The 12,822-nt window shown below is 39.8% G+C and overlaps 1 protein-coding gene across 1 annotated transcript in view; it reads left to right on the top strand.

Moving 5' to 3' along the window:
• Positions 1-12,822, top strand: part of LOC122539393 (heat shock 70 kDa protein 4L-like) — a 62,852-nt gene that overhangs the window by 38,687 nt on the left and 11,343 nt on the right. The window contains exons 12-15 of the mRNA XM_043674184.2: positions 3,108-3,319; positions 6,314-6,418; positions 6,497-6,634; positions 7,407-7,532. Coding sequence (XP_043530119.1) covers positions 3,108-3,319; positions 6,314-6,418; positions 6,497-6,634; positions 7,407-7,532 — 581 coding nt within the window. The remainder of the gene's footprint in view (positions 1-3,107; positions 3,320-6,313; positions 6,419-6,496; positions 6,635-7,406; positions 7,533-12,822) is intronic.

The following is a 12,822-nucleotide window of genomic DNA, read 5'->3' as shown; positions in this document are numbered from 1 at the left end:
TGTCCATGGGTTGTACTGGGTCTTTTTATTAGTTTTTGTTTGAGAGTGTTGGTGGGTTAGTGTGCTACTAGGATTGTGTGCTGCCACGACAAGCAGACCAAACACAGCCAGAAACCCGAACCACCTTACCATATGTCAAAGAAGTTTCAGAAATGACAGCCAGACTACTAAGACCCCTCTGAATCCTAGTAGCACACAAACCCACCAACACACACAAACAAAAACTAACAAACTTAAAAGACCCAGTACAACCCATGGACAAAACCAACGTCATCTACAAAATTCCGTGCAAAGACTGCCACAAACACTACGTAGGACAAACAGGAAGAAAGTTAACCACCAGGATACACAAACACCAGCTAGCCACAAAAAGACACTACCCTCTCTCCTCGTAGCCCTACACACGGATGAAAAAAACCCACCATTTCAACTGGGACAGGCTAAGCAAAGACATGCCAGAGAATTCCTAGAGGCCTGGCCATAAACAAACACACAGATCTAGATGCCATCTATCAACCCCTACGAAAACGAACAGGAAATGACATCACCACAAACCCAGGAACCCCATCCAGGAGAAAGATACAAATAGAAAGCAGGAGACAACAGCTTTGCTTCACTTGGAGGTCGCCACTGATGATGTTACCTAGCCAGGTAATGAAATGTCTGGATATCAAACCTACAGCTCAGCGAGCACACCCTAAACCTCAACCTGAGCTATAAACCTTGCAAAAATTTTTATATGTATGGTAGGACCAAGGGGTAACTAGGGAAAAGATAGGTCTACTCAATGACAAATTTGTATGGTGCCAAAGGGAGTGGATGAGGTCTTTTTAATGAGTACTTTTCATCAGTCTTTACCAAGGTGAAAGACATAGGTGATAAGTTTGGAGAAGGGTTTGTTGCTAATGTAAGGCATGTTGATATTAAGGAGGAGGTGTGTTCAGTGACATGAAAAACATTTAAGGTAGTTAAGTTGCCCAGCCTGGTGGAATCTATTCCAGAATCCTGAAAAGGGCAAGGAAGGAGGTTGCTGGTCCCTTGAAGACTGGAGAATAGCCAATATTATTCCTTTGTTTAGGAAGGACAACAGGGATAATGAGGAAAGTAGAGGCTGGTGAACTTTACAGCAGTAGTAGGGAAATTATTGGAGAAGATGCAGCATTTTCTTTGAGAAGAATGGACTTATTAGGGATAGTCAACATGGCTTTATGCAGGAGCTCTTGTCTCTCTTGATTTTTTTTGAGGAAGTAACAAAGTTGATTGAGGTAAGGCAGTTGATGCTGTCGATGTGGACCTCTGGAAGCATTTGATAAAAGTTCCTCGTGGTAGGCTGGTCCAGAAGACCAAATTGCGTGGAATCCATATTGAGTCGGCAAGTTGGAAACAAAATTGGCTTGGCCGTAGATTGAGGTAGTTGTGGAGGGGTGTTTAAATGAATGGAGGTCTGTGACCAATGGTGTTTCAAAAGGTCGGTGCTGGGACCTTTTGTTTGTAATAAAAATATAAATGACTTGGTTCAAAATGTTGGTAATCTGGTTAGTAAGTTCGCAGATGACGTGAAAATTGGTGGAGTTGTGGATAGTGAGGAAGGCTATTAAAGGATTCAGTAGGATATAGATCTGCTAAAATGTTGGGTGGAGAAAACGGCATAGAATTTAATATGGACATGTGACATCATGCATTTTGGGAGGCCAAATGCAAGTCGATAGTATGCAGTAAATGGCTGAACACTTAAGAGTATTGATATACAGAGAGATCTTGGGGTCCAAGTCCATAGCTCCTTGAAAGTGATGACACACATGCATAAGGTGGTAAAGAAGGTGCACTGTTGGCAAATCATGTTGCAACTGTATAAGATCTTCCATAACTCTGGTTGCTGCACCATATGGAGGATGTGGAGGCTTTGGAGAAGGCGCGGAAGAAGTTTACTAGGATGTTTCTTGGATTGGAGTATGTTAACTGTAAAGAGAGGTTGGACAAATTTTGGATTTTTCTAGTTTGTCAGAGACGACCTTGATAAATATACGTTAAATTGAGGCATGGAAAAGGTGATCTCAGTCTTTCACAGGGTGGCAATATCAAATACTATGGGTAATAAGTTTAAGGTTGTGATGAGGAGAGGTGGAATTTTTAGAGGAGAAGGTGCCTGGAGCTCTGTGCCAGGGGAGGTATCTCAAATCCATCTGTTTTCAAAGTTGAGTTGAAATTGGATTTCTTCCAAACATTTAAGATTTCTAGTCTTTGTATTTTCTGAAATCTACTGTAGTGTTTAGATGGGCTGTATGTTTATGTTAACTCCTGCATGAAGATGTACTTTCACCCAGTAGCTTTAAAATATTTTTGCAGCACAAACTGAAAGTATTTGAGATTCATGTTAATTGTTTCCAAAATCTGAGCTATTTCCTCAAACGCCTAATATTTTATTAAATATTTTGATGTTTGTGAACAGCATTCTGCTTATTGCACTGCAATAGGATGACTATTTTCCATCTATTGTTCTAAAACTGCCAGCATAAATTCATCAGCCAAATCAAAACCCATCCTTAACTGACCTCTACGAAAAGCCCTTCCATCAGGAGTTTGTTGTGGTGAGGTTTGAAAAGCTTTGTATTTCTTTCTTAACATAGTATTGTGGCTAACCCTGGAATCACTTGCACCTCCAGTACTACTTTGAAATCAGTCAGACTAAAAATGGAATTTGAAGTTTTTCTGATATGAAAGCTTTGGCACTCACTGTCTCAATCAGCTGACAGTTTGTATCATATACATGTACAAGCCTGGATTCATTCCTTCTCTTGATTTCAGTATTGTTTAACCACTTCTGCACATACAACTTGTACTTCTCTTAAGGATTGAGATTCTATATTCTATGGCAGGTAATTAACAAAGCACATTCAAATTTTTTTAAATTGTAAATAATGGGTTTTTTTGTCTCACTGATGTTTTCCATTTTTCTACTGTATCTACTTGTAGACTTTCCAAATTGTCAATTAATACTGTGATCTTCAATCAATTCTGGGATATGTACTTTAGAATGAAAATGAACTAATCCATAAGTAACCCATCTAGTTCTTTACTTAATTACATTACCATTTGTTTTGATTCAGGTCGGTTTACTATTCAAAATGTAATTCCTCAAAGTGATGGTGAAAATTCGAAAGTCAAAGTCAAAGTTAGAGTCAATATCCATGGTATTTTCAACGTCTCCAGTGCATCACTGATTGAGAAACAGAAACCAGATGGAAGTCAGGTTGAAGATGTTCCGATGGAAACTGATCAACCCTCTCGTGGCACAACAAATGCAAAAAACGATGATCAGGTATACAAAATAGTGAACATGTTAAATCCTAAACTTGCAGTCTTTCAAATTCCAGGGTACGTGTTGCTGTCATTTTGGTGCTTTGTTCCTGGAAATTTCACTTGATAGAAACCCATTTAAGCAAAAGTATAGCAATGATCATTTCTTTTTTAGTATTATGTATGTTAAATGATTTGCATTAATGGGTGGTTGAGTCTCGAGAGTCTGTCTGTTTCTTTACATTGTTATGACACTGGGACAGCAAGCCAAACTAAGTCAGCCTCACTATTACTGGAGTTGCAGAATAATTAAAGTGGAATATCTATGACCCCCTCAATTTTTGAATTTTTCCTGATGAAGCTTTGTGAATAACAGAACTTGAACACCAAGTTTGTATCTTAAACAAAAATGAGCAGTTTGTTATTAATCTATCTTTAGCACAGCAAAGCTTAACAACAATGTAAGCTAATTAATGTCTAATTAGAATCAGTTGTCCTTGATCGTAAATCTCTCTCTCTCTCAACAGCTCCCAGCAGACTCTAGATGATTTATTTCTTTTTAAGCTAGAATTCTTAGAACATTCAACAATTCTTTAAATGGATAGCAAACTAGGGAGACTAAAATCAATGCACCTTCAAAGCACATGGCCTTCTGTTCAAACAAAAGATCAAAAGTCGGTTTAATCTGAGGTTTCTCTTTTTCAGAGTAGTTTAATTGGCTCACAGCATGGCCTCCCCTTGATTAACCAGTGCAACATCCAACCAGCTACCAAGTCCTTGAGTATAACATATCCTATTGCTGAATCATCTGCAGTGTTCTTAGAACAATGATTAAACTGCAGTTATCTTTCCAAGCCACTTCCCAAGTGCAAACATTAGTTTGTTCTCTTTTTAAAATGAAGGTTGCTGTTTAAAGTTCAATTCACAACTTTGGCTCAAAGTTCCAAACCAAAAAATGAGAAAAATAAAGGAAAACAAAAGTGGTGATCTAACATTTTTCCAGTTGCTACCCAAATATTTGTCAGCATAATATTCCCCACGATGGTATTGCAGTTGATGTAATTTTGTTTTGCTGTGTCATTCCTGATATGCATGTACAGTTTTAGCATGGATTATTGAATAGTGACTGTGGGGTTTATCTTCCACCCACCCCCCTGCCCTCTTCCTGCAGTTCAGAAGCATTGAAGCTAAATGAGGTGCCCATACCTCTACCCACAATAAAGACTAGAGGAATGGACCTCTCCCCTACTTCTGAGCTGAGACACTGATCTCTGTGCCATATTGTAAATGAAACAATAGCGTCATCTGAACTAGTTTTTAAAAATTCTACTTTCACACATTATTTATAATTTATTGTAAAGTTTTTTTTCGGGGGGTGGGAATGGGGGTAGGAGAGGAGAGTAGAGGTTAACCTATAAAACAGCCTGGTTTCATAAAGTCCTAGAATTGTACAACACGGAAACAGACCCTTAGTCCAACTTATCCACATGGACCAGATATCCTAAATTAATCTAGTCCCATTTGCTAGCATTTGGTGCATATCTCTTTAATCCCTTCATACTTAAATATTGTAATTATACCAGCCTTCACCACTTCCTGTGGCAGCTCATTCTGTATATGCACCACCCTGCATTTAAAAGTAACCCAGTGTGTCCCTTTTATATCTTTCCCCCTCATCTTTAAGTCTATCTATGCCTTCTAGTTTTGGATTGCCTTACCCTAGAGAAAAGACTTTGGCTATTCACCATATCCATGCCCCTCATGATTTTATAAACTTCTATAAGATTGTCCATCAGGCTGTGATGTTCCAGGTAAAATAGCCCCAGCCTATTCAGCCTCTGCCTATAGCTCAAACCTCCAACCTTGGCAACCTTGGCAACCAGGAACAAATCCACCATGAGATTGGACACTTGCAAGGGAGGGCACATCTGTGAATAGACTGTTTTCAATTGGAGAACAGGCAGTGCAAAGTCTCAGTTGCCACATCTTCATCAATGTCACCACTGTTACTGGTCAACCCTCTTCAGTGGACTGCTGGCAAACAGTTTGCCTGCCCCAAATATCACAACATTGGATTACAGATATGATGAGTTTGTGAAAGGTGATTTTACCAATACAAATTCAGGTGACAGGCTAATTCATGTCTAGCTATGATCTTGTAACTGTTACTGGAAAGCTTAAAATGACAGTGATTCAGTGGAGCAAGGGATAACATTTTTCCTTTGAGTTCATTGGATTGTGGTTTCAAACCTGCTAACTTATACATTTGGAGAGTAATCTGTTTAAATGGAAAAGACCATTCTGTGATTGAGAGAATAACTTTGCAGCACTCTTGAGCACTTGGGAGCCATCTTGTTATATTGCTGATGGTTCTGAAAGAATTGGTATTTGAGCTATACAGGGTTCTACTCAGACTGTCACAGCATGTGGCTGAAAAATCAGTTTGACTCTGACTCTGAGCAAGCATGTCTTCCTCCCATTTGTGAGAACTAGTTAATATAAGTCTGTGCAACCTGTATGCAGTTATTGAGATCTAATAAAATAAATCTTCATGGCCCATCATCACCATAGACAACTGAATAGAGTAACAAAGGAGGATTAATAGTGCCATTATAGCAAATGCACAAGCCATCCGTGTTTCATACTTTGGCATATCATTTTGCCATATGTACCATCTTGACTGAGTTTGACAATTGGAAAGAATAAGAAGGTAAATCAGAAAATCAGACGGTTTCAGAAATTAAGCATACACGAAGATAATCATAGTACAGGCTATCTCTTTTTGCCTTATGTTGAGATTTATCTTATTTTAAATAAAATCAGGTTAATATTTGAGCATTAATAGGCGATTTTGCATAATAATACTGCCACCTTTCTTTTATTGAAATTACATTGTTGCACTTCCAGTAGTGAGTAGTCAGCCACTTTCTTGGAGTGCATTTTTACCAATGTACTTTCGGTACTTCGCAATTTTTTTCAATATTAATGCAAACTGATATGTACTTTACGTTTTAAGGGTTATATGCAAGTTGATCAGGAAGAAGTGCATTCACAACAAAAAGACCAACCTGAAGAGCAGAATGAAGCCTCTCAGGCACCACGCACTGATAATGAAGAAAAAGTTGGTAAAACCATATATATTACACACAGTTTTCCAGTTTCTATAATTTGTGTTTCATAACTACTTAATTCTCTGCAGAATGATCCAGCTGTAGAAAATAAACAAGATGATAACACAAAACCCAAAATAAAAGTGAAGAGTGTGGACTTGCTGATCCAAAGTGATCTGCCACAACAGCTTAGTCAGGATCTCCTCAACAGCTATGTTGAAATAGAGGTATGTACGACATTGAATAAATGGATTATCCAGAATCTTGCATAACCTTTCTGCATAATATCTGCTGTGTAAAGTTATAACATTGTTTTTCACCTGGATATGGTTATGGTCATCTTATAATTGCTCTGAAAGCTGGCATGAGGATCATCTTGAAGTGTTGCAGGTTTAATGAAACATAGTGGTGTGTTAAGCCATTCCAGAAGGTAAAGTGTCAGCCCTGTTAACATGGGATTTAAGTCACATAAGCCAAACTGGGTAAGAGTAACAGCTTTCCTTTTCTAAAAGATATGTGCACTTAGTATTTCCCACAAGTCTTACTGTTTCATGTTCATTCTTAGGCTCAGTATCACTGGCAGAAGTAAGCCTCTAAAGTGAAAGGTGAGGGGGTGGTGGATGGTAAAGGTGCGAACAGGAAGATCTGCTACGGGTGAGAGGGAGCAGGTGCTGATGGTAGAGGTGGGCATTGTACTGGGTGGGGGTGGTGGCATGGTGGAGAGTTTGTGGTTGGAGTGGGACATGGGCAAGGGAAGTGAGTCTCTTTCACAATAAGTAGTTTTGCCTGTGGAAGTGGCAAGCAGGCAAGCTATTCCCAAGCAAACAAATGCAAAGAACCCAGCCTAACCTTTGTTTCATTTTACTGGAGTTTTTTTTGTAAACACAACTTCCACTAAAATTACTTTCTTGAGATTTATAAGCACACTTTGTACAGAACTTCTGCTTTGGTACAGCTTTTGCATAAAAATAATAAATCCTAATTTATCTTATTTCACAGGGTAAGATGATTATGCAGGACAAGTTAGAAAAAGAAAGAAATGATGCCAAAAATGCTGTTGAAGAATATGTGTATGAGGTCAGAGACAAGCTTTATGGAATTTATGAAAAATTCATCAGTGAAGCAGTAAGTAGTTTATTCCAAACAATTGTGGAAACGATTGATTCATATAATCTTTTACATTGAATTATTTTAGTCTGGCATATGAACTGAAGCATAGTGTCAAATAGTCTCGTAAATATGCATTCTGGTTACCTCTGAATATTGGCAGATATCTGGGGGTGTTTTGCCTTTTTGGCTTTATAGCTGGGTGATAAGATAACCAAAATCAGAGAGCAGAATTAAAATGCATAATGTTTTGAATAAGTACGTAGCTGGACTTTTTCCTTTCTGACACTTTCCTGTTTTCGTGCTGCAGGCATTATTGCTTTCCTGCAAGCAGTTTCTGAAAGTATAAGTAATAGCATCTTTATTTACATTCAGTAGTAATAATTGACCTGATGGAAGAGGCAGCATCTTCAAATCAAATTTGCCTTCAGTAGCACACAGGCTTCTACTTCCAGCATTGATGAGTGAATATTATTTAAGCAGGAATAGTCACACTTTCATCACCCTAACCAAAAAGCATTGAGATCTATTAATTGAAGATGTTTCGTAGTCTGTAGTTTTCTACTTGTTAAAATCATTTGGCATAAAGATAGTTTAACTGGCCTTATGTGTTCTTGTCTGGCAGTAACCAAATACTTCCTACTGGAGGTTTTGATAGTGGAGGTGCGAAAAACTGTTGCGAAGCATTTTACGTAAATACTAGAACTGGTAGATAGTACAAATGCAAAACAAAAGACTTCACTTCAGTACATTGTCGTGGAAATTAAATCGACTTGACTCAAATGCTAGCAAGAGCAACGAAATAGTTTATTTTGGACTCTGCAGAGCCGACCCAATACAATTAGACAATAGGTGCAGGAGTAGGCCATTCAGCCCTTCGAGCCTGCACCGCCATTCAATATAATCATGGCTGATCATTCCTAATCAGTATCCTGTTCCTGCCTTATCTCCATAACCCTTGATTCCACTATCTTTGAGAGCTCTATCCAACTCTTTCTTAAATGAATCCAGAGAGTGGGCCTCCACTGCCCTCTGGGGCAGAGCATTCCACACAGCTACCACTCTCTGGGTGAAGATGTTTCTCCTGAGCTCTGTCCTAAATGGTCTACCCCGTATTTTTAAACTGTATCCTCTGGTTCGGCACTCACCCATCAGTGGAAATATGTTTCCTACTGCCAGAGTGTCCAATCCTTTCATAATCTTATACGTCTCAATCAGATCCCCTCTCAATCTTCGAAACTCAAGGGTATACAAGCCCTTGGCAATACAATACATTGGCAAGATGCTGCATGTAAGGGGCATTTAATGACTTCCGCATACACTCTTTATACTAAACCTCATTTAGTCTTATCGCATCTCAAGGCCAAGAGCTTGGAACATTTGAGCTCCTTTCCACATATGGAGTTATTTTTCTCATTCCTTGACAGCTGATATGGTAGCTTATTGTCCTTGTACATCAGCTTATATTTTTTCTGTCTGTCTACAACACTTTCAAAGGTCTGCAATTCTTTGCAAAGTCAGGTCCTTGCTTCTTTGCCTGTCTATGCTTTTATAATAAATGTTAATTTTCCATTGCATTTCCCCCCTTTTTTGTCATCTTATGACAATGACAAAAACAAAAAAAAGTACACAGCCGGATAGCTATACATCAAATTGCTTAGGGAGCACCACACCTTTCCTCAAGACACCATCTATCTGTAACACAGCTTTGTGGTGGTATTGTCACTTGCTCTGGTGTGCCCTGTACATAGTCCATTTTCACACGTCTCGCACTTCAACGTTACGTTTTGGTGGGATCTGTGCAATTGGATCTTCCTGCTGTGGGGCTTCTGATCGTTTTACCATTTGGTATCCCACTGCACTCATAAGCAAGTGGCGTAGGCAGGTACACAAGCAGGGTCCTATACGAAGCACAAAGGGAGATAAACCACTGGAACCAGGAGTCACCTGCTGGGAGAAGCGGTCTTATTGCCACCTTCATATGATTTATTACACTAGTGATATTCTGGGACTCATCAGGAATATTAAAACAGCATGAGGTACCTAACATTTTGCAGACAACCCCTCTTTCAGCCGTCAGTATGTCTAGTACTAGTCGATTTTGTATCGCTGCTTCCCTTACTGCTGTTAACTCTGTTTTAATGAATGCTAGACCTTCCTCTGTCTCATTTGCTAACAATAATACACTATATGCGAGGCAGTTAATCTTGTTTATTGCCACCGTAGTCCCTGCTCCCAAGAGAATAGACCACCCAATGTTCGCTCCTGTCCACTCACGCTTCTCCTTTGGCGTGGCCTTCGACTATAACTCCTGTACGTTTGCTGTTGGGGTACAAATTTTTGTCATACACATGTCAAATTGGTCACATGGCAGCTGCTGTCCTTGCTGCAGCGTCCGCCTTTGTGTTGCCTTGAGAAACTGAATTGTTATTTTTCATGTGGGCTTCACATTTACACACCGTGATTGATTTAGGCAATAGGACTGCTTCCAGGAGGTCAGAAATCAGGCCACGTTGTGTGATGGGCCTTCCGGTGGAGGTCAAGAAGCCCCTGTGTTTCCACAGGGTTCCAAAATCATGTACAACCCCAAATGCGTATCTGCTGTCGGTGTAAATATTCACTTCATCTCGAGCACTAAATTGGCCCCTTCCTGTGAGAGGACCGGGAATCTGTGGATTGGTCCAGTGCCGGGGTCCGAACCAGTTAGGGTTGGGGCAAATGTCGTGGCTTACGTAATCCTACATGGAAACTTTTCCCTTTGCTGGGTGTTAGTTCAATAAAATCCATCTGTAAATGTTCAAAGGGTCTTTGGGGTTGGGGGTGTGCTGCCTGACTCATCTGTATTCCCCTCACCGAATTATTAGTGGCACAGATAACCCATCATTCACAATATTTCTGGGAGTAATGAGTAAATCCCTTAGTGTACCAGTGTGCTGAAATACTGTCATACATCCCCACTTTTGACACATGGTCCTTACCGAGTGTCAGTTTGGCATAGAATGGGAATAATGATTGCGGTAGACAAGGTTTACCATCGGGGCCATACCACAACCCTTCCCTCATGCTGCACCCTGCCCTTGTTCACTGTCCTTCCCTTGAGGCATGTAAACTGGCTAACCAAGGCAATCAACTCCGCTGCTTGCGCTGACAGATGAGAAGGAAATGATCCCCCTTTTGACTACCTCGTGGGTAGCAACTACAGCATACCCAACACAATTCTGGCCTGTCTCTTTGCTCCTGAATGCTGACCCATCCACAAAAAACTCCATATCTGTCTTCTGAAGTGGTGAATCCTGCAAGTCTGGTCTAGGGCTGCAGATTTCATTAGTTACAGCAACGCAATCATGTGGGTCTCCATCTTCTTCTGTGGGGAGAAGGCTTAGCAGGGTTAAGGACGTTACATTGCTTTGCAATGTTAGGCATCTCTAATAACACAATATTGTATCTGAGCCAATGTGCTACTGACATGTGTGCTGTCTTCTGCTCGAAAAACAGTAAGGATACCGCATGTGGGACCAGTAGGGTTAATTCACCGTAGCCGACTGTGCTGAACACCACCGGTCTACACACAGGCATGACGTGACCTTTCTAAAACTGGTCATTTCAACACTCCTTTTCTGTTCTTGCCATGCTGCTAACTGGAGAAACAACATCTCTTCAGATTGGGTACTTTGCAATCTTCTGTACTCAGTTCAAGACCTTCAAATTGTGAAGCCGCTCCCATTCCTTCCCCTTCTTTTAGGTTTGCTTGTTACTTTTGCTGTTGTCATGTCTCCCTGGTAAGACTGTCCTTTCCACACACAACTGTTGTATAATGAAGCCCTCTCCATAGTTTGTGCCAGCTCTAATGAAGTCATCTAGACTCAGCTTGCTTTTTTTCTATGGACGCTGTCCGACCTGCTGTGATCTCCACTATTTTCAGTCCTGTATAAATGTCAGTTTTGTATGTGGATTTTGTACGTATAGCACCAACCCTATTAGAGGGTAAAATCTAAACAGTGATTTTAATTCAAAGTCTGATAAGTGGGAAGCTTTCAAAAATGTGATAATGAGAGTAGAGTCATTATGCTCCAGTTAGAATGAAAGGTAAAGCTGGTAAGATTAGGAAACAATGAATAAATAAAGATATTGAGACTCTAGTCAAGTTTAAGAATCATTAAATACAGACAGCTGGGTTCAAGTGCATCTGTTGAGCAGATGAGGGAGATCAAGAAGGCAAAGAAGGGATATGAGAGCATAGGCAGATAAGGTTAAGGATAATCTGAAGAAATTCTCCTAATACAATAAGTGCAAGAGGGCAACGAGAGATTTGGGTTCTTTTAAAGAACAAAACATCTCAAGATGTCGCAACACGTACCATAACCAATGGATTACTTATGGAATGTGGTCACCATGAACATTGTGGACAATTTGCAAAGAAAGAAACAGCAAGGAATTAAGATAATCCAGTCCCTCCCATTACTTCCATTGTTAGCTGGACACTTTGTTGAATTTCAGGAGATGGGAGCGATATAAAATATTTTCCATCAATTTTTACTGTGGAGAAAATGGGATGCTAGAGAACTTGGAAATAACTATTGATATTTTGAAAACCATTCAAATCACAAAAGAGCAAGTGCTGAAGATCTTTGAAAAATATGAAGGAGGATAGGTCTCCAGGACCCGATCTAGTGTATTCCAGGATATTATGGGAAGCTAGAGAGGAAATTGCGAAGCCCCTTGTAGAAATCTTGATCATTCAAAACAATGGCTGAGGTGCTGGATGACTGGAGAGTGGCTAACGTCTTTTTTTAAAGAAGGGATAAGGGGAGAAGCACATGTGAATCTGACTGGGTATGTTGTTGGTGATTCTGAAAGATTGCATTTATATGCACTTGGAAAGGCAAAAATGATTAGGGATAGTCGGCATGATTTTATGCAAGTTACGTTGTTTACTTCAATGTTAAAGTCTTTGACAGAGTTCCTCATGGTAGACTTTTTAGTAAAGTTAGATCACATGGGATTCGGGGTGAGCTTACCAAATGGATACAAAATTGGCTTAATGGCAGGTAACATTGGTCTACATTTGTTTTTGGACTGGAGGCCTGTTACCAGAGTTATTCCACAGGGATCACTTTTGTCATTTATATCAATGATTTAGATAAGAATACAGAAAACATGGTTAGTAGGTTTGCAGATGACATCAAAGTTGGTGGTATAGTGCAGTGAAGAGGGATATCTAAGATTTTCATCAGTTGGGTAATTGGCAGATGGAGTTTAACTTTGATAAATGTGAGGTATTGCATTTAGGTAAAACAAACGAGGGCAG

This window comes from Chiloscyllium plagiosum, unplaced genomic scaffold, assembly GCF_037043375.1.
Source record: "Chiloscyllium plagiosum isolate Xiang-an unplaced genomic scaffold, Cpla_swu_hap1 HiC_scaffold_36, whole genome shotgun sequence".
Lineage (NCBI taxonomy): Eukaryota > Metazoa > Chordata > Chondrichthyes > Orectolobiformes > Hemiscylliidae > Chiloscyllium > Chiloscyllium plagiosum.
Note: the sequence above shows the minus strand (reverse complement) of the source record. Positions and strands in the feature narration are given on the sequence as shown.